Below are 21916 nucleotides of genomic sequence, written 5' to 3'. Positions count from 1 at the left end.
AACTCTTTGCTACAGTATGGACTGTAGCCTGTGAAGCTCTTCTGCCCATGGACAGAGGGTTGCCATGCCCTCCTCCTGGGGATCTTCCTGAACCAGGGATCGAACCCACATCTCCTGTGCTGGCAGGTGGGTTCTTTACCACTAGCACCACCTGGGAAGCCCTATAGGTAAAGCACATCCTGCAAAACGCTGGGCTGGATGAATCACAGCTGGTATTACGATTGATGACTGACGTGAGAAATATCAACAACCTCAGAAACGCAGATGACACCACTCTAATAGCAGAAAGGGAAGAGGAACTAAAGAGCCTCTTGATGAAGGTGAAAGAGGAAAGTGAAAAAGGAGACTTGAAACTCAAAAAACTAAGATCATGGCATCCAGTCCCATCACCTCATGGAAAATAGAAGGGGGAAAAGTGGAAGCAGTGACAGATTTTGTTTTCTTGGACTCCAAAATCACTGCAGTCAGTGACTGCAACCATGAAATTAAGAGACAGTCGTTCCTTGGAAGGAAAGCTATGACCAACCTAGACAGTATATTAAAAAGCAGAGACATTACTTCCTGACATAAGTCCATCTAGGCAAAGCTATGGTTTTCCAGTGGTCATGTATGGATGTGAGAGTTGGACTATAAAGAAAGCTGAGTGCCGAAGAGTTGATGTTTTTGAACTGTGGTGTTGGAGAAGACTCTTGAGAGTCCCTTGGACTGCAAGGAGATCCAACCAGTCCATCCTAAAGGAGGTCAGTCCTGAATACTCATTGGAGGGACTGATGCTGAAGCTGAAGCTCCAGTACTTTGGCCACCTGATGCGAAGAACTGACTCATTGGAAAAGACCCTGATGCTGGGAAAGATTGAAGGCAGGAGGAGAAAGGGATGACAGAGGATGAGATGGTTGGATGGCATCACCAACTCAATGGACATGAGTTTGAGTATGCTCCGGGAGTTGGTGATGGACAGGGAGGCCTGGTGTGCTGTGATTCATGGGGTCGCAAAGAGTCGGACACGACTGAGCGACTGAACAACAAAGGAACACCAGTCACTTGGTGGATTCAGTGGTTGTAGTTTGATTTTTCAACTCTAAAAATTGTCAGTGTCTCAGTTATAATCCTGTTATCTAGTTCTAGGTAACTGCCCAAAGTCAACCAAGTGTACAGGATCTCAAATTACACATTAAAAAGGAAGAAGAAGCAGGAGCAGTTATGGGGCGTGTGAGCACACCTTAGTCATGCTCTCCCACCCCTTCCCAGCCAAGATACAGAGATGGCGCTGCTCATGTGTTCCTACCCCAAACACAGTTGCTGGCCCACTGTAAGCTCTTAAGGGTTGCTGTATGAATGAGTGAGCGGAGAGTAAGTTGACGTGCATGTGCTCAGAGCAGAGGAAGCCAGACTTGTGAAGACTTCCTGGATCCAGAAAGAATTCAAGCCCCAGCAGCTGGGACCATTCCTGTCTCCTCTCTCTCTCTCTCTCTCTTGCTATAATCCTGGTGGATTTGTGCTCTCTGTTTCCTCTTTTCCTAGATTCCAACCAAAACATAAGCGTGCTGTTCATTTACTTTTACTTCAGGGAGCTGTTCGCCCCACCACGACCAGGCCACGACGTTCATTAGATTCTCCGGGTCCTAAGACTTTGCTCTTTAGCGGTGCCCCGGCTGATTCAGTAGCGTCCTTACGGACTGAAGGTTGTGAAGGAGTGCTTCTCTTTCTTACTTTATAAGGTTCACTGACCCGGGCACTGTCATCCACACTGGTTATCCAGGAGAAGGAGGTCAGTGCTGCCCTCAGGGGAGTTGTATTCTAGCGAGATAGACAGTAAATGCGTTAACAGATAAGTGTTTTGATTAAAAAAATTTTTTTTTTTAATTTTGTTTTGCCAGCCTTGCTTGTCATTTTGGGCAACTGACTACTGTGTGCTAACAATTTAAAAAAGTTAAGTTCAACTGAATAATGTGTACGTTTCTCGTTGGTCTTTGCAGCATATAGCAAATGACTGATATCTATCTACTAAGTTATTACAATTTCCCAAACTTTAAAATTAACCCTGCTTTATTAATCAGTATAGACCTCTTATATGAGTTTTACTTGAAATAGTTTTTTAAAATCTTATTGGAGGCATATATACATGTATAAGGCTTCCCTGGTAGCACAGATGGTAAAGAATCTGTAATGTGGGAGACCTGGGTTTGATCCCTGGGTCTGGAAGATCCCCTGGAGATCATATATATATGATTTGGGTGAAATAATTGCTAATTTTAAAATTTAAGATGGCAACAATACTATATTTATTCATCTAGGTTGAAAAGTAAGATGAATAATTTGACTTCTGCAAACACTAAATCAGCCTCATTAAAAATAATTTTTGTCACCATTATTTATCTTATAGCATTGTTTAGCTGTTTTCTTATAAACCATCTCAAGACTTGTGATGAGCCTTGGTATTTGGACTCATTTTTTCCCACTCTGTGTTTCTTCGGTAGAGCACTGCTCCTCGAGAATGGTCTTCGTGATTAGACATTTGCTGACCATAGTCCCAGGTTGGACATTTTAATCGAAACAAAGTCCAGATACATATAGAGTAAGGCGGTCTCCATTGCGTAACTAAGCAGAGTTGTGCTAATCTGGCTTTTAGACCCTGGATTCAGAGCAAGCTTTCAAGAGATTACCCAGTGTTCTTGGACATTCCCTGATAGCGTGTGTGTGATTTTTATATCACTGTCGTTTCCTGAGCCAGCTTGTTTGCATCTTCTTCCAAAGTTAATTCTGCGTTGATCCCTCAGGCTCTCTCATCCGCTTTTTATATGTGAAGGAAAGACTTCATGGTTCGGCTCAGGTCTTATGCAACAGCAAGGGAAAAAGAGACAATAGGAGTGTTGATTTCTTTTTGTTTGAAATGCCGCTACATCCATGCTGTATGGAGTCACTTAGGGAAATGTGCCTTTTAAACTAATTTATCTGTGAATCATCCTTGAAACTGTTTGTCTACATACAAATAAAATATTTTATTCATTCCTTTGTCAAATATTTACCACTCATCTCCCCTGTGATGGTTACCCCGCTGGGTGAGGGTGTGGCAGGGACCCCAGCAGACAGCCTCTGTCCTCCTGTCCAGTGGGAGGTGAAACTACAATTTGCTCTTTGTGTCAGAGTAACAGAAGAGTGAGCTCTAGAGTGTGGTGTAAGTGGTTCTCTCTTCCCTTCTGTTTTTCAGATGGCTCGAGACACAACCATCTTTATCTATCTTAAAGAAATCTGGACATAAATGAATCTAAAGGAAGTCCCAACCATTCAGTCTTACAAAAGATTTTATTACATATGCCCCCAATTTGTTTTTCCTTAGGCAGTTTTGGGGATCGTAGAAGTTAAAGAACATTCAGTCCAATCTCCTAATTAAAAATAGTCAAACAATTACAAACATAGACAAGAGCTGAAGCCCATAGACGCACGCTTAAGTGAGTTTTGAAAGATGGCACAGTTTAGTTGCTGCTGCTGCTGCTAAGTCGCTTTAGTCGTGTCCGACTCTGTGCGACCCCATAGACAGCAGCCCACCAGGCTCCCCCGTCCCTGGGATTCTCCAGGCAAGAACACTGGAGTGGGGTGCCATTTCCTTCTCCAATGCATGAAAGTCAAAAGTGAAAGTGAAGTCTCTCAGTTGTATCCGACTCTTGCGACCCCATGGACTGCAGCCCACCAGGCTCCTCCATCCATGGGATTTTCCAGGCAAGAGTACTGGAGTGGGGTGCCATCGCCGTCTCCGATGTATGTGTTAATATACAGTATTTGTCTTTCTCTTTCTGACTCACTTCACTCTGTATAATTGTTTTGTCTTTTATTTATTGTTGTTTGTAGAAAACTTCATGATGCTGCTTAACATCTTTTGCTGCTTATATGAGGTGGCTCATTCTTGATGAGTTTTGAGATATATATGTATATATATTTCTTCTGAAGAGGAGGGTCATTTAAATTAGCTACCGTTTAAGGCTGTACCTCACAGATCCACACTCAAGCCTATTGGTGTTGATGAAAGATTAGTTGTGCTTTTGATGTAATCAGCCTACCCTGCTTTCTTATCCTCACATATCCTTTGAAGATTTGCCCAATAAAGATTAATTGGGAGGAGACAGGTTAGGACTGTTTTCTACTAAGAAGCTTATACTTAAGATATGATTCTGTTGGCATGGTTTTAGAGATCATATGTGTTGAGGCAAAGGACTAAAATATACTCTGCCAAAGTGACAAAGATGTGATGGATTAATTTAAAAGAGTTAATTTTGTTTTGTATTTCATGTTTCTCCAAGAGGATGGGATTCGAGTATAGAAGATGTGTTTACTCTGCCAGTTTCTGTAGTGATCGTAACCACAGTGAAAAAGCAGCCACAGCTAACGTGTCTGGCTTGCTGCCTCTCTGCCAGGCAGTGATAAGTGCTTTGCCTCCAGTTTTTGTTCTGTTTTCACAGCAGCATTAGGAGGAGGTATACTCTTCTTGAAGTTATAGACATAAAAGCTGAGGTTTCAAAACTAGAGGATGTGTGCAAGACGACCCAGTAAATAGAGTGTGAGCCCAGGTCTTCTAACACTGAGGCCTGTTCTCAGACTGGAATGCTGGGCTGGTCTACCGAGTTCAAGGTGGGCCTCTTTACACTTCACATTCTTATTTAAACAGGCTGACAGCCTCCATTTCACAGAACAATTCTTTACCTCGATGAACTCCCAGTTTTTCTACTTTCTAACCAGCATGTCTGTTTCCCAGGTATTCTGTCTCCCAGGCATCTGATTTCCCAGATATTCTGTAAAAATCTATTGTGGATTCTCTAACCTTTTAAAACACTTGGTTTTATTCCTTGCATACCGAAAAGTTGTATTCTTGTCAGCAAACTGAATGACACATTTATAAAAAAAATCCCTTGGAGGACATGGAGATGTTGAATGATCCAGGACGATGCTGTGGCTTGTGGACATTCACATGTTTTTCTTTCCTGCTAACAATTTGAACTGTATTGATGTGTAGTTCTTCGTGGGGGCCCCCTCACTGGAAGCTACAGGTTACGGCAGTTTCACCTTCACTGGGGGTCCACTGATGATCACGGCTCTGAACACGTGGTGGACGGCGTGAGGTACGCTGCAGAGGTGAGTCAGCAGCCCTGTATTCGTGGCCCAGAGTTGTTCCCTTCTGTTTTAGTTTGATTTTTATTTCCTATTGGAATATAGTTAATTCACAATGTCATGCAACTTTCAGGCATACAGCAAAGTGATTCAGTGATGCACGAGCATATATCTGTTCTTTCCCAGATTCTTTTCCCAAGTAGGTTATTGCACAGCATTGAGTAGAGTTCCTTGTGCTGTACAGTAGGTCCTTATCATTTAAAAATTTGATTGGAGTACGGGAGTACAGTTGTTCCAGGATGCTGTTAGTTTCAGGTGGTTCAGTTATACATATTCACGGAGCTTGTCTATGTGATGGGATTTAAGGGACGCACGAGACAGCTCTCCTTACACCAGATTCGTTTATCTCCGTGGCTGAAATTGCTTTATTATGTCAGCATGAGAGTTTATCAACATGAGAGCCACAAATTTGCCCCTTCTGAGCCTTAAAGCTTAGGGTTATTGTGCCCGTTTTAGAAATGAATAAACTGCAGACAGATTAAGTGGAAGGAAGGGAAAGAAACATTTGTTTCAGGCCCAACTGTGTACACACATGCAAAGTCCATATTATAGAGTTAATTGTAAATGGCAAAATTCCTTTAGGGACAAAAAGTAAAGTCACAAACTCTCCTGAACTCTACCTTACCTCTACAACCTCAAGTATTAAAATGCAGTCTCTGTTAATTCTTCAAGTCCTTGGTATGAAGTGTTCATTGACTTGTTTTTTTCCATTGGGGAGTTACTTCCTTTCCTTATACCTGATATTCATTAATTATATTCTGCTTTTTCTAATCCTCTGGTTAAAGGATAAAGCATAATATTCTTTAAGTTTTAATTAAATATTCTTCAAGTTTATAGTTAAATATTGCTAACACCTAGTTTTACCATGAGATGAAAGTGAATCATTGTATGATTCAACCAAAGCTACTTAAGTGAAAATATATAATGCGTCAAGGAAAGTTATGACCAATCTAGATAGCATATTCAAAAGCAGAGACATTACTTTGGCAACAAAGGTTCGTGTAGTCAAGGCTATGGTTTTTCCTGTGGTCATGTATGGATGTGAGAGTTGGACTGTGAAGAAGGCTGAGCGCTGAAGAATTGATGCTTTTGAACTGTGGTGTTGGAGAAGACTCTTGAGAGTCCCTTGGACTGCAAGGAGATCCAACCAGTCCATTCTGAAGGAGATCAGCCCTTTCTTTGGAGGGAATGATGCTAAAGCTGAAACTCCAGTACTTTGGCCACCTCATGCGAAGAGTTGACTCATTGGAAAAGACTCTGATGCTGAGAGGGATTGGGGGCAAGAGGAGAAGGGGACGACAGAGGATGAGATGGCTGGATGGCATCACTGACTCGATGGATGTGAGTCTGAGTGAACTCTGGGAGTTGGTGATGGACAGGGAGGCCTGGCATGCTGCGATTCATGGGGTCGCAAAGAGTAGGACACGACTGAGCGACTGATCTGATCTGATCTGATAATGCGTCTTGTAAGTAGTCTCAGCAAGACAGAGCAATGTTACCAGCCATGTTCAATTTTTCTTCATTTTTTCTCTTAATTACTGAGTTGTGGAGTTGAGGTATGCTTTCATAGCCCTGCTGATGACAGAGATTCAGATTCAGACTTCTTTCCAGTTTTCTTTTCCCACTGGCGTGCACAGCTGCTCTCTGAGACCATCAGTCGAAGCTTCCTTTTTGCCTACTAAAGCACTTTTGTTTGAGGCTGAGTGCTTAGGGTATGTGACCTGCCCTGTCCCTGGGCTGGAGGAATAAAATCTACGTTTAAAATGGACAAAAAAAAAAAAAAAAAAAAGCCTGGAATGTGGAAAGTGGGACTCCTGAATCTGTATGGCGTCTCAGTTTATATCACCTACTGAATAGTTTTCGTGTTTGCTTCCTAGAGTTTTGTGTTCTAAATTTGACATCTTCTTCTAAATCTCAGAAGCTTTGTGGGGATTGAGAGCTGGCTTTGCATCACTGTCGTAATTTTCCTAAGTCAGGCAAGTTAGTCGCATTGCTTTATGGTTAAGCCTTCTAGCCTCCTATACTTGAAAGCACACTCTGAGAGAGGCCGACTGTGAGCTGGCAAGTGGCCTCCTGAAAAGGGCTCTCAGATCCTGCAGTTCTCCAGCGGCTCAGAGTCCTGACTTGTAGAGCAAGGACCATCTTGTTAGGTTTTCCTTCTTGACGTGGCTAAAGCTTTGACTGGAATTTCATGCTGTTCTTAGTGTGTATTTCAGGCTGTTTAGTTCATCTGCTCACGCATGCGCTCATTCATTCATTCTTTTGAGATCCTAGCGTGTCCCCAGTCAGGGCCCACTTACCCGCGCTCATCATGAAGGGAGTACTGGGAATGAGGAGGGGTGGTCAGGGAGCACTTCCTCACGGTAGAGGTTTCTAACCGCAGGCCTGAAGGAGGAGCAGGAGTGAGCCAGGCAACGCGGAGAGGGAGCTGCAGAGAATCGTGCGTGAGCACTCGGGGCGGGGAACAGTATCACCGATTATCACACATTTGAGAAACAGAATGGCCGGTGTGGTTGGAGCATGAAGAACAAAGCGGGGTTGTCAGGGGTAAAATCAGGGAGGCCGGAGGGGCCTGATCGTTCGCAGATGAATCGTGTACGGATCGCAAACACTTTCAGTGCAGCGGGAAGCCGCTGACTGTCTTTGAATCAAGAGGTGGTCATCTTTGTGCTTTAAAAATACCAGTTTGAGCTACAGTTTGAAAACGGATTGGGTTGAAGCAGAGGTGGGTCAAGGGAGTCAGTGAGGAGGCTCTGGGGGCAGTTCCAGGGAATAGAAGAGGGTGCCCTTGGAGCGTTGGCCGGCGGAAGTGCTGCTTCCTTGGGGTTTGGTGATTGACCAGAGGCGAGAGGGAGGCGGGGGAGGACTCAGTGTTTCTGTCGAGAGACAGGAAGGCTACTGGAGGGAGGGGCGGTCTGGGTCAGACCTCGGGGTCGGGGGTGTTCAGGGCTGACAGTAAATAAGTAGATAAGTCGTATGCGGTAAGGTCTTTAAAAGGAACACCACATGATCTGGTGGAGTGACTGGGTGCTTACAGAGGGCCTCTTTGGGATGACACGTGATCATCTTTGAGACTGAATGGCTGGAAGAAGCCACCTGGAGGAGATCCAGGGAGATCTTTCTAGTGACTAGGAACAGCCGGTACAAAGGCTCTCAGGCAAACGACGAGGTTGGCATGTTCAAGAAGAGAGACCTTGGCTTCCAGGATTGGAGCGAATGAGAGAAGTTGTAAGTCATGTCCCAGAGAGGCCACAGGGACCACACCGCATCGGGCTTGGGGGCTTAGCAGGCAGTTTGCAGTTTATCTCTGTGTAGCAGGACCAATCAGTGGAGGGTTTCGAGTAGGGCAATGGCATATTCTGGTCTATACTTTATAAACTATAACTAGCTGCTCTGTGGCAAAGAGGTTGGGCAAACGTGGAGGAAGCAGGGAGGCAGACTAGAAGGCTGTGAACGTGTTCACATGCGCAGTGATGGTGACTTGTGCCATGGGGTAGTGGAGGTGAAGAGAGTTAAACAGGTGCGGGATATGTTTGGGAGGTAAAATCCCTGCTACCTGTCCAGGAGAAGGGCGTCCAGACTGAAGGAAAGAAAAGAGAACTCAAGCCAAAAGACTATGGCTTGAGCAGCTGTGAGGATGGTTGTGCTTTTTGCTGAGACGGGAAAGCTCAGGGAGGAGCAGGCTGAGACAGGAATTAACTGCTGGGATGTGTTAATTTGGAGATGCCTCAGGCTTGGCTTCCCAGGTGGCTCAGTGGTAAAGAATCCGCCTGCCAGTGCAGGAGACGTAGGAGACTGAGGTTTGATCCCTGGATGGGGAAGTTCCCTTGGAGAAGGAAATAGCAAGCCACTCCAGTATTCTTGCCTGGAGAATCCCGTGGATAGAGGAGCCTGGCAGGCTACAGTTCATGGGGTCACAAAGAGTCGGACGTGACTTAGCAGCTAACCAGCGACAACATAGATATTCCAGGCTTGCGTTCAAGTAGGGTGCTGGATACAAACCTGGGTCTAAAGAGGTCAGAGCTGCCCGTGGAGGCATTTGGGAGCCATTTGCCTTTGATTTCAGTTCAGAAGTATCCCTTTGTGCTTGGCTATAGAAGTGATTCCAAAGAATTTCCTTAGTTTCTCCAGCTACTTTTGTACCTGACTTCAGGATTATCATCAAGTTGTATCCTCTTAAGAAATAAAAATATGAAGAAACAAATGAAAGGGAAAACCATTTAAAGCTGTGAGGGAAAGTCGCTCAGTTGGGTCCGACTCTTTGCGACCCCATGAACTATACAGTCCGTGGGATTCTCCAGGCCAGAATACTGGAGTGGGTAGACTTTCCCTTCTCCAGGGGATCTTCCCAACCCAGGGATCGAACCCAGGTGGATTCTTTGCCAGCTAAGTCACAAGGGAAGCCCTTTAAGGCTGTAACCTATATAAAAAGTTTAATTTGGAGCCTAATCTAATGATTTGTGACATTACAGAGATTAAAATAATCTAAATCATGGAAGACTTTATCTCGAGTTGCATATCTATTAATAAAAAAAAGTAGGCTAATAGTCCATTGCATATTTAGAACTTTATCTGATTATAATTTATACCAAATATATGATAAGCAGATTATGTAGTTGATAGTAAAATTATGATTTCAACATTAATGGGGACTTTCATCATCATGAGCTCATTTTATGTATCCGTATGCAATTTAAAAACACTAAAGTTGAATAATGCTGTTATTTAGAAACTGCTTTTCATTAGGGGAGAATCTTATTCCCATTTATACATCGGCTGCAATGACTTTTTGTCATTCAGTTCAAATCACTGTGGCTGTCACTGTTCGGAAATGTGCGTTTGTTATTTGTTTGAGGTTCAGTTCATCTATGAATGCTAGTAAAAGTTGTGTCAGTTCCCCTTAGGTGACACTTGCAGTTAAGCAAGGTGTGTGGGAGCGAGAAGGACTCGTTTGAAAGAACAAAAGATTTCTCTTGCTTTAGTTTCCCATAGCACTTCAAACACTTGTTGCTTTTTAACCAGTGGAAAGATGATAGACGGATTCACGTCTCCTCAGCGGCACGTTCCTTTTCTAGTCCTCTGGGGTTGTGAACCTCAAGAGGGCTTTTCACATCTGTCTGCCTCTGCTCTCATCTCTTACCAAGTGAACTGCTGTGCTGCCTTGGCGCCGGCTCAAACAGCTCCAGCGTGCCTGCCTGCCGCTCCCTCAGTGTGGCACAGCGCTGGTCGCCCGTGAGCCGATGGACTTTGCTTCATCATCCGATGCTTTGAGGCGCTTTGCGCTTCCCCCGACTACCTCAAGTCAGCGAGGAGCAGGGCACCGCGAGAATCCGAGAATCCGCGCTTGTGTTTTCTGTCTGGATATTCCAGTCTGCCTTGATTGTTTCTGGGCAGTGCACTATTTTAAGTTGCTATAGTTCACAGTTTAGGAGAATTCTTATTTATCTTACAATCCTCCCGTATCAGTTGCCTGTAAGATGGGAAGTTATGGTTAAAAGAACGGATAAAACCATTCCCTTGAGGGTACTAAATCCTCTCTGTAACAGCTAGAAGGGTGATCTGTGCAAGAAACCCTTCACAGGCGTTTGCTCCCTGAGCGCCAGAAGGGCTCCTTTGACGGAGGTCTTACCTGAAGCCATGCTTCAGGGAGGGTCCCTGCTGAGCAGGGCCGAGCTGTGACCGTGGCCGAGTCAGGTGGGTGCCTCGCGGCCCTCTGGCTTCTGCCTCAGTTTGTCCTTCGCTTAGCCAGGAATGAAGATCCTCCAGGAAGGGTTTTCCGCCTTGCTGTCACTCTACAACCCTTCACACTTGTTTGTGAGTTGGGGATTCTGCACTGCGCCCCACGGTGGGACACGGAGCACACCTCTGGAGTTTGCAGTCAGCCGCTGCTGCGGGGGAGCTGCAAGTGGGTGAAGCCTGTCTTCTAGAGTGCCAGGCCCTCCACCTGCTTGTCTCCCCGATTTTCCTTTTCCCCTTGTCAGTGGCAGCAGCTGCCTCTCATTTTCTTCCTGAGATGCCTCTGTTTGGAACAGCCTGAGGCCTCTTTTTCCTGTTAAAACTTCCTCTCAGCAAAGAATTTGAACATTCATAGAAAGTAGAATATATGTAACTATTGCTGAAAACAATTATTAAGGTGAATTTGCATTTTCAAGCCATAAATAGTCTTAAACTTTTAAGACTTAAAACTTTTCATGGACAACTGAGCACTGCCCTTAGTAGCAGGATTGTGCCCGATCACCTTCTTCACAGGGTTGACTTCCCCACCCATCTGTGAGTGTGAGCTTGTGTGCTGGACTCAGCCACCAGCGGGGGTCTGACGGAAGGCTGCACAATTGTAGTTCCATCTGTGGACGTGGGTGTTTTGAACTGTGGTGTTGGAGAAGACTCTTGAGAGTCCCTTGGACTGCAAGGAGATCCAACCAGTCCATCCTAAAGGAGATCAGCCCTGGGTGTTCATTGGAGGGACTGATGCTGAAGCTGAAACTCCAATACTTTGGCCACCTGATGTGAAGAACTGACTCTTTGGAAAAGACCCTGATGCTGGGAAAGATTGAGGGAAGGAGGAGAAGGGGATGACAGAGGATGAGATGGTCGGATGGCCTCATCGACTCGACGGACATGGGTTTGGGTGAACTCCAGGAGTTGGTGATGGACAGGGAGGCCTGGCGTGCTGCAATTCATGGGGTCGCAAAGAGTCGGACATGACTGAGCGATGGGACAGAACTGTGGACGTGGGGGAGCCCCAAGTCTTTTGGAAGCAATGGTTGGAGATTTTGGGGGCTAGAGAGGCTTGGCAGGATGCTCCAGAACCTTCTATGATGTAGACCTCAGCACAGGACACCACAGACCAGCTAAGCGACAGGGTCCTTCCCTTGTGTAGTTTTCAGACCAAAGTAAATAGGAGGATTCTGTCCAAGGTTCTCGTGCATAGGACAGGAAGATATATAGAAATGTTTTATTTGCATTTATGTTTTTAAAGGTGTCTAAAAAATAATGTTTGAATTATGTCCTGTTCCTCCCTTTCAGCTCCACGTTGTTCACTGGAATTCAGACAAATACCCCAGCTTTGTTGAGGCAGCTCATGAGCCAGATGGACTAGCTGTCTTGGGAATATTTTTACAGGTGAAAAAAATCCATTGATTTCGTTTTGAATAACTAGTCAGTCGTGTTGGATAAAGAGTTTCATTGTGGAGTAGATAGTCTACCACTTTTTATTCAATAATAGTAAACTTGTTCTAGGCTTACTGTTTTCCTTTTGAAGTGAATATTCACATTTTATGTTAGTTTATGGTCCATCTAAGGGCCCAGAACTACCCTAGGAGGGTTGTCTTATGATTCATCTTATTGTCCACGGATCAGTTTTATGTAGCTGCAATAACAATAATATCAGAAGTATTACCTAATAGCAGAAGTGTTACACTGATATCTTGAGAAGGCAATCTTTATGATAGGCTCTTCCTGATTGCTCAATATTCGGAGATACAGCTTAGGGTAAAGTTCAAGTTCCTGATTCTTGAAGCACTAGTTTGACCACTAGTTTATTATGGTTTATTATCCCAAACGCACTGATCGATTTTAAAGATTTCTTTGTGTTTTCCTTTGTCTGGTATTCATATGAGGTTAGACAAGTGCCAGTGTCCTGATACCTGTGCAAGGGCTGGGCGGCTCAACCCCCACTGTGCCAGATTCTTTAGGGTGTGCCCTTTCGTGATGCCAGCAGCTCTGTGTGTGGTATAACTCGTTGCACGGGGGCTGGGGGAAGCCGGGGGCAGAGAGGAGACCAGCGTGCACAGCAGCAGCTCCTTCTTTGGGTCCCCAGGTCTGGCGGTGGCTGTGAAGGCCAAGTGGGGAAAGGCATTATACTTGAACCCTGAATGACCTAAAACCTTCAGGTAATTCAGGACACCCCAAACAAAGGAAAATAAGTACGTATATATTTTCTGAAGGCTTCTCCTCATGATGACATAGTCTGTTGATTCAGAACCTCAAGTCATCTTAAAAGGAAAGTGGGAGATGTTTTCCTCTAATGTTTGATGTCACCAAGAATCAGGGTCTGAAAGTCACATCTAGTTAAACAGTGCAGGTATTATGGAGGAGTTTCCTAAGCAAAGTTTCTCTCGAGAGAACCTGTACCCTAAATGTTCATAAAGCTGGAAGAATATGAAGCTATTACTTCCAGCTTTGGAATCAAAGGTATGGTTCAGCCAAGGAGCCCTGTAATATTATCTTGTTTAGATTTTTCTGGTGTGATACGGCTGGCAGGTGAAAGAGAGCCTCATTATAGAACAATCACTGCTTGTTCTCAGCTGACTTAGGGTTTAAAAAAAAAACAAAAAATAGGGACTGAAATGGAGTGAGTCAGACAGTAACCATTTCTTTTGCAATTTCATGTTTTCAGATTGGTGAACATAATCCCCAACTGCAAAAGATTACTGACATTTTGGATTCCATTAAAGAAAAGGTAAAGTTAATTACTGTTTACCAGTGACTAATATGTTCCCTGTTTTCTCCTGAATTCTCTTATCTTCTGTTAGACTTTGACGTAGCATATGCTGCAGGCTTGGAAGCGGGTTTGAAACATCCTTGACCAATAGAGCGGAAGTAACATTGCCACTTATCTCTTGAAAATTATGACAGGATCTTAAATTATCTAAAACAATAATGTAAATTATTAAAATTTACATTAAATTTTATGTAAATTATCTAAAATTTCTAAAATTATCTAAAACAAATAATGTCATGCCACTTACATTAAAAAGAAATCCAGCGCTGCTTAAATAAATCTAAGTGAGGTGCTACTTCATCTTCAATTTTTAGAGTAAGGCAGATAGTTTTTTTAAAGACCTAACAGCAGATACTAAATCGTTCCATGAATTACAGAATTCCAGTGAAATAGCATTTCACGGGTATTTATTTTTTTGAGGTCTGTGTAAAGCTTTCCCACTGTCATTTATGAGAATTCTTTTTTCTTCCTCAGGGTAAACAAACTCGGTTTACGAATTTCGACCCGGTATGTCTACTTCCTCCATGCCGGGATTATTGGACATATCCTGGCTCTCTTACGGTCCCACCTCTTCTGGAGAGCGTCACTTGGATCATTTTAAAGCAGCCCATAAACATCAGCTCTCAACAGGTACATCGCTTCCTCCACGCTGACCCTGATTCTCTAGAGGGGCTGAATCGTGTGTGTGTGTGTGTGTGTGTGTGTGTGTGTGTGTGTTTCAAACCCTGCCCTTCATTTCTGCTGTTATGAAGCCTGTGTTTTCCCTTCATTAGTCAGATGAGTGGTTGAACCCAGTGAGGTTTCTCTTTTCTTATTTGACCTTCTATGATTAGATTATTTCTTTCCCATTTCCTAGAAATGTAATGTGCAGACAGGCATGGATGGACGTGACGTGCCCCCTTGCGGGCTCTGCTCTTTCTTCTCTTGTGTGGTCCGAGGTATTAAAGGTCTGCGATACAAAAGGGAAAATCAGGAGCGAGTCTTCCTTCAAAGGGCGACATTCTCCTTTTTGACCTTGGTGTCTGGACCTGCTCCTCCTGCAGATTTCACGTTCAGAAAGGGAACAGTGAGAACAGCCGTGGGCCCAGCACTCTGCCCTTGCTAGATTGAGGAAATCCGTCTGATCTTTTGGCTTTTGTTGACAAAGCTATTGTGAAGCTGGCTGAGGGGCTTTAAAGCATTTGCCTAGGAGCTGTGGGTGGCCGCCTGTGCTCTTCCTGGGAGCAGATTTCCTCTGATCAGGCTCCCGGGGTCGGTGGGCCCAGCAGTCTGCAGGTTCAGTGTGTCTTTGATGCTTAGAGACTCCAGATAGAGCTGTGATCCCCCATCGTGGTGGTTTAGTCACTCAGTCGTGAACCACTCTTCGAGACCCCGTGGACTGTAGCCTGCGGGTCTCCTCTGTCCCTGGGATCCTCCAGGCAAGAATACTGGAGTGGATTGCCGTGCCCTCCTCCAGGGGATCTTCCCGATCCAAGGGCCAAATCTGCATTTTCCGGGGAAGCCCACCATGGGACTGACCAATCTGTTGGGTGATGCTGTTTGCCTAATGGATTTGGTTTTGGTTTTGTTATTGTTTTCTTTTTCGAATTATATGCTGCGAAATCTTGGCAAGAACACAGCCTGGTAATTTTTGCAGCTAATGATGTTACTCCCGTTCTGGGCTGACCCACACACCTAACTGATTCATCTTTCCCCTAAGCAAAGACTAGAGTTGGTTCACCTTTACGAAGGTTGCATCAGATAACGTTTCTCCTTGTGGTGTTGAATCATCCAACTTTTGTTGACCTTGTGTTTAGGATGAAAGCCAGATAATAGTCTGGCTCATACTTATTAAAACATTTTATAAAAATCTGGGTAGATAGCCAGAGCTTCACTGACATGGAAATTCCTGTGGGTTTTTTCCATCATAAATTATAACGTGAGTTGCACCATGAGAAAAGTGGCCTTCATGGACTCAGCGGCCTTGTTAATGCAGCTCACTTTTCTCCCCTTCATGCACTAAGTGGTTTGCTTTTACTTTTCTTTATTAAATTTGAACAGGTTAATAGTAAGAGTTAACAAGGTAGTAATAATAAAGGAATCATGTTTTTTCTCACATTTTAAGAATTAATTTATCCATTAAAACCATTTGGAAAATATATATTTTTAACCCACCTGTGATTTGGAAGAGAAAATATCAAAATATTATTTAGTCATATACAATACATGCTATGCTATGCTAAGTCACTTCAGTCGTGTCCGACTCTGTGCGACCCCAGTGACTGTAGCCCACCAGGCTCCCCCGTCCCTACCTAATCAAAAATAACACCCTGCAAATGTAGGAATGACTGCCTAGATGTGAATTCACTATTGTATCTCACTTTAATCATTAACATTAATTATTAATGTAGTTCTTATGCAGTTTATAAAATAATAGCTGTATGTTAGAACTTTAGTGTGAGCAATAATTCATTTTGAGGTTCCATTTGTTAATATTAATTATTAATGTGGTTTTTATGCCGTTAGAGTTTATAAACTAATAGCTGCATTTTAGAGGTTTAGTGTGAGTGATAACTTATTCTGAGGCATTCACTGAAATCTGCTGTGACAGGAACACTGACAGACATTTTCAGTCAGATTGAAATGATTATTTGAGTAGTAATCACAATTATTATGATGACTATAATAGCTTAGTAATCCAAATTATTATGGTGATTTTAAGATTTACAGAATGAAGTAAAAGATATTTTAAAAGTTCAGTAATACCAAGTTGTAAATATTTATCTTATACTCCTCATATCTCTACTCTTTGAAAAGACACCTCAAAATATCACTGTGGAAACACATGACTGCTTGTATATGATACTTGAACTTATCTCCATAGAACATGGTTATAAACTGTTGCCTATTTATTATGAAGGACAGCTATCACCTCTGTCTCCTATCCCGGCTAGTATCGTAAGAGAACTATTTTAGGCTTTAGATAAATGGTAAGGATGGAAGCCTAAGTGACGTGTCCTGGTCTGAATTTCTGTGACTCTTTGATTAGATGACTATCAAAGCTTCAAGAATAGAAGCTGTTTTCAACAGTTTAATAAAGCTGTGCACACACAAACAGCAAAACAGCAAAAACTTGCTCATGTGGCAATATGGTTTTAGTGAATGTTTTTGAGACAGCAGAATTATTCAGATACTTTACCCAACTTTCATTTTACTACTATAAACCTGTCCTTAATCTTAGTAATGTTAAATCACCAAGGAATTGCTGAATAACTCATAAACATGCTTATAACATAAACTTTTCAACAATTAAAAAAGTGACATAGAATAATATCTATTGACATGCAAAGGATATATATTAAGTGAAAAACTAAGGTTTCAGACGAGTAAATATATTGAGCTTTTTTTGCACGAAAACTCTCGAATGCAAACACCAATGCATAGTGTTTATACACAGAGAAACTTCTGGAAGGGTATACTCCATAATGTGAACAGTGGTTAAATTTTGTGACATGATTACTAGTAATTTCTATTTTCTTCTTGACACTTGTGTACTATATGAAATTTATAAGGTAAGTAAGCATTTTGTTGCGTGTGTGATAAGAAAAAGTAAACCTTTGTGTTGAGAAATATGCCTGTATCACTTAAATTGTATTGAAATATTGTCAGCAGTTGAAGGACTGGGCTTTTCCCCTAGTTAGTTGCTTATAAGGCGCAGTTATGGTGAGGGATAGATCACTTTTATAAAGTCCATAAAAGGTGAGCATTCTATAGGATGAACAGCACGTGGTTCCCATTATATTGGAGTGTTTTAAATGTTGAGTGTAAATTCTAAGAACCGATGGCCCCTGTTGAGGTAATCTAATCCAATGCTTCACTTTATAGCTGAGGAAACTGAAGACTAAAGACAATAAGTGAATTTCCGAGGTCACACAGCTCTCGCTAGTGGCAGAACTAGGAGTGGGACCCCTCCTGGAAAACTCTTCCCACTCTCATTCTGCCACTGGAGGTCACATTTTCTGATTTCTACATATGTTGTCTTTAAACCACATCCTGACTGTTTTTTCTCCCTTATTTGATCTTCAAATGAAGAATGCTTCTATACTTATTTTTGAAGCCATAGGAATTTGTATGATGGACATGTTTGGGTGAACTCCTGGAGTTGGTGATGGACAGGGAGGCCTGGCGTGCTGCAATTCATGGGGTCACAAAGAGTCAGACATGACTGAGCGACTGAACTGAACTGAACTGAAGACACTAGCAGAAGAGTTGCTTTATGATATATGAGCCATAACTTAGAAAATTTTCATTGAAATACATTTAATTCCTAGTAGAAGAAAGCTTATAAGCTTCTTAACTTTCCAGTCAGGGCAGTTCATTAACGCTGGTGTGACTTTCTCTGCTAATAATTCTCCTCTTTTCTTCAACAGCTGGCCACATTCCGCACCCTCCTGTGCAGCAGGGAGGGTGAAACGGCGGCTTTTCTGTTGAGCAATCACCGTCCACCACAGCCTTTGAAGGGCCGAAAAGTGAGAGCCTCTTTCCGTTAAAAGTTGTGGCCAAGAGACCACCCCAGACACGCCTGTGGAGAGAAAAGAAAACAAACACAAAACTCCCAACTTTCCTAGAATTGTAATTTATGGGGTGACGTTTATGGGGTGACATAGCCGTTTTGCTATCAGCTTGTGCCCAAAGAAAATCAGATCTTTTGAATCAAACTGACTTAAGTCACCTGTCTCAGATTCGCACTCTTAGGTTTATAAGCAGCAGACACTGTTTGATGTGTATTAAAGCCTGTGGAATACATGTTTCCACCTGTGTGACCGCATGGCGGGCATCGTAAACCTCAGAATGTGTTAGGAATTGTCTCTTGCCCTAGAGGCTGATCAGTCACATCTCTCAGTGGTGTTGGTGATATACCTAAATTCATTCCCAGAATAATAGGATTGTGGTACCTTTTTCTAAACAAGTGATTCTGCTGGATATCTTGATATCATTCCAATTCGTAAAAGTAGATACTATTTCCTTTTCAAGTGAATTTTCATTTGGATTATGTTGCTGGTTTTCATTGCAGAGTACTTCTAATAAAACAAACAGAATGAGAGCTATGGAGACATGGGATATAGTGAATTAAAGCATCTATTCCACAGCTCAAGAAGAGCCCATCCAATTTTGGAGAGGACTTCCCCGGGATATAAGTAGCTTTTAAACTTTAATGCCTTACACCACCTATCTCATTCACTTGGTGATGCTAATAATAAACTGGCTAATAATTGATCAGACACAGTGATTGTCAGTATATGGCATAAGCGGTGTTTATGGCGTGGTTTGAAACTGATGAGGTGCCACTGATGAGGGCAGGCAGAGCTGCCCATGGGCTCGAGGGACAGACTGCCTAATTTTGACCTGTGTTTTGGCAGCAGAGCAGACAGCAGTCCTGTGAAGATCATTGTTTTATCAACTAATGGGGAAAGTTACTTGAGTCTCAAATATTTGCTCAGTCCACAGTCCCATCGACCCATTTCCATAGCAACACCTGTCTCCCCTGACACACGTGTCCCTCCATCTCTTAAGCAGTTTTGTAAGCTGGCTCTTGACATTCACTTTAACCTGTTATCTCACATATCTTTGCCTGGTTTTGGTGAAGAAGAAACGGAGAGGTCCTTCTGCTCTTTCTGGTTCAAACAGAGTGACTCTCAGCATTAACTTAATAATCAAATTTAAAACGAACACATACTCCACTCTGCCACCTTCTGAAAGGAGTTAATTGAGTTTCCTTAATTGTGATGATTTGTTTCAGACACCCATCTTCCTCTGGATATAGATTTTCATAATTGAAAGTATCCAGTAAATTGTGTAATAAAGACATATATATTTGCATTAAGATGAGTTCCTAAGACGAAAGCTCCATTGATTTTCTTTTTCACTTTACATTTTCTAGCTTGAGGCCTTGTAGGAGATTGACATATAATAAATACATAATTAATTGAATATTTAAAAACTTTTATTTTGTATGTTTGGTAATTATCTTGCTGCTTGCAACCAAATGCACTGTTAATTCATGTAACAAGTAAAGTGCAATTTATCTCTTGAAAATTATTTTCTTCTTAAAGGAATACTTATTAAATCTACCTGTGTATCCAGAAGTTCTAATGGCTTTAGAAAGACCGGTGTTGAATGAATTTCTTTAGTTTGGAAAGACATGCTGTCTCCCTCACTAGTACTCTAGTGAGTCAAAGAAGTCTGTTTTCTCAGAGAAAGTAACTAGCATGAAAGACAGGGATTCTAATTACTGTGTATGAGCGTTACCACTTTGTAAGTCACGGTTCCTGCCACAGTATTCCACCAGTTCTATGCTACAAATTGGACTTTAGTAGACTGAAAAAGTCTGCACAGCACTGATTTCCTTGAAGATTGTCTGATAATTTATCTCTCAGAGGCAAAAGGTCTAAGTGTTATCCAAAATTGTTATCTTGTGGAAAGATTAAAGAGTTGTAAATACTAATATTTTGTTTCCCACCTAGATTGGATTTATATTTGTTAAGCATTTTGTATTTTAACTTAAATTGGATTCAATCGTAATAAAGATAATGAGACAAACTTTGAACTTGTTTATGCAAGATACAGAATGAAATTACACTTTTACACTCTGTATTTAGAAGGCAATTTCAAATCCACAGAAAAATTGTAAACACCTTTGTTTTTCCCTCTGGATTTGAGAGGAAACTTACCAACAGGTTACTGCATCATCTCAGAAACTGTAGTGTATATTTTCACAAGTTAGGACATTATCCTACAGAACTGTGTGTGTGTGTGTGTGAGTGTGTGTGTGTGTGTGTGTGCGTGTGTGTGCTCAGTCACTCAGTCATGCCCAGCTCTTTGCAATCCTATGGAATATAGCCTGCCAGGTTCCTCTGTCCATGGGATTCTCCAGGCAAGAATACTGGAGTGGGTTGCCATGCCCTCCTCCAGGGAATCTTCCCAACCCAGGGATGAAACCTGTGTGTCTTATGTCTCCTGTATTGGCAAGCAGAATCTTAGCATTGCACCACGTGGGAAACCCTACACAACCGTCAGTTCAGTTCAGTCAGTTCAGTCGTGTCCGACTCTTTGCGACCCCATGAATCGCAGCACACCAGGCCTCCCTGTCCATCACCAACTCCCGGAGTTCACTCAGACTCACATCCGTCGAGTCCGTGATGCCATCCAGCCATCTCATCCTCTGTCATCCCCTTCTCCTCCTGCCCCCAATCCCTCCCAGCATCAGAGTCTTTTCCAATGAGTCAACTCTTCGCATGAGGTGGCCAAAGTACTGTAGTTTCAGCTTCAGCATCATTCCTTCCAAAGAAATCCCAGGGCTGATCTCCTTCAGAATGGACTGGTTGGATCTCCTTGCAGTCCAAGGGACTCTCAAGAGTCTTCTCCAACACCACAGTTCAAAAGCATCAGTTCTTCAGCACTCAGCCTTCTTCACAGTCCAACTCTCACATCCATACATGACCACAGGAAAAGCCATAGCCTTGACTAGACGGACCTTTGTTGGCAAAGTAATGTCTCTGCTTTTGAATATGCTATCTAGGTTGGTCATAACTTTCCTTCCAAAGAGTAAGCGTCTTTTAATTTCATGGCTGCAGTCACCATCTGCAGTGATTTTGGAGCCCCAAAAAAGAAAGTCTGACACTGTTTCCACTGTTTCCCCATCTATTTCCCATGAAGTGACGGGACCAGATGCCACGATCTTCGTTTTCTGAATGTTGAGCTTTAAGCCAACTTTTTCACTCTCCACTTTCACTTTCATCAAGAGGCTTTTGAGTTCCTCTTCACTTTCTGCCATAAGGGTGGTGTCATCTGCATATCTGAGGTTATTGATATTTGTCCTGGCAATCTTGATTCCAGCTTGTGTTTCTTCCAGTCCAGCGTTTCTCATGATGTACTCTGCATAGAAGTTAAATAAACAGGGTGACAATATACAGCCTTGACGTACTCCTTTTCCTATTTGGAACCAGTCTGTTGTTCCATGTCCAGTTAAAACTGTTGCTTCCTGACCTGCATACAGATTTCTCAAGAGGCAGGTCAGGTGGTCTGGTATTCCCATCTCTCTAAGAATTTTCCAGAGTTTATTGTGATCCACACAGTCAAAGGCTTTGGCATAGTCAATAAAGCAGAAATAAATGTTTTTCTGGAACTCTCTTGCTTTTTCCATGATCCAGCGGATGTTGGCAATGTGATCTCTGGTTCCTCTGCCTTTTCTAAAACCAGCTTGAACATCAGGAA

At 42.8% G+C, this 21916-nt stretch overlaps 1 protein-coding gene across 2 annotated transcripts in view; it reads left to right on the top strand.

Moving 5' to 3' along the window:
• The window catches only part of CA13 (carbonic anhydrase 13), a 30554-nt gene extending 10312 nt beyond the window's left edge, over positions 1-20242 (top strand). The window contains exons 3-7 of one of the 2 annotated variants that reach the window (XM_070802958.1): positions 5006-5124; positions 12187-12282; positions 13559-13621; positions 14138-14293; positions 18073-20242. In XM_070802958.1, the coding sequence (XP_070659059.1) occupies positions 5006-5124; positions 12187-12282; positions 13559-13621; positions 14138-14293; positions 18073-18192 (554 nt within the window). In that variant the 3' untranslated portion in view covers positions 18193-20242. The remainder of the gene's footprint in view (positions 1-5005; positions 5125-12186; positions 12283-13558; positions 13622-14137; positions 14294-18072) is intronic. The other variant, XM_070802959.1, reaches the window with a different exon arrangement.
• Positions 20243-21916: the final 1674 nt, after the last annotated feature.

Source organism: Bos indicus, chromosome 14 (genome assembly GCF_029378745.1).
Source record: "Bos indicus isolate NIAB-ARS_2022 breed Sahiwal x Tharparkar chromosome 14, NIAB-ARS_B.indTharparkar_mat_pri_1.0, whole genome shotgun sequence".
In the NCBI taxonomy this organism is placed as follows: domain Eukaryota; kingdom Metazoa; phylum Chordata; class Mammalia; order Artiodactyla; family Bovidae; genus Bos; species Bos indicus.
The sequence above is the reverse complement of the archived record's forward strand: the minus strand, read 5'-3'. Positions and strand labels throughout refer to the sequence as shown.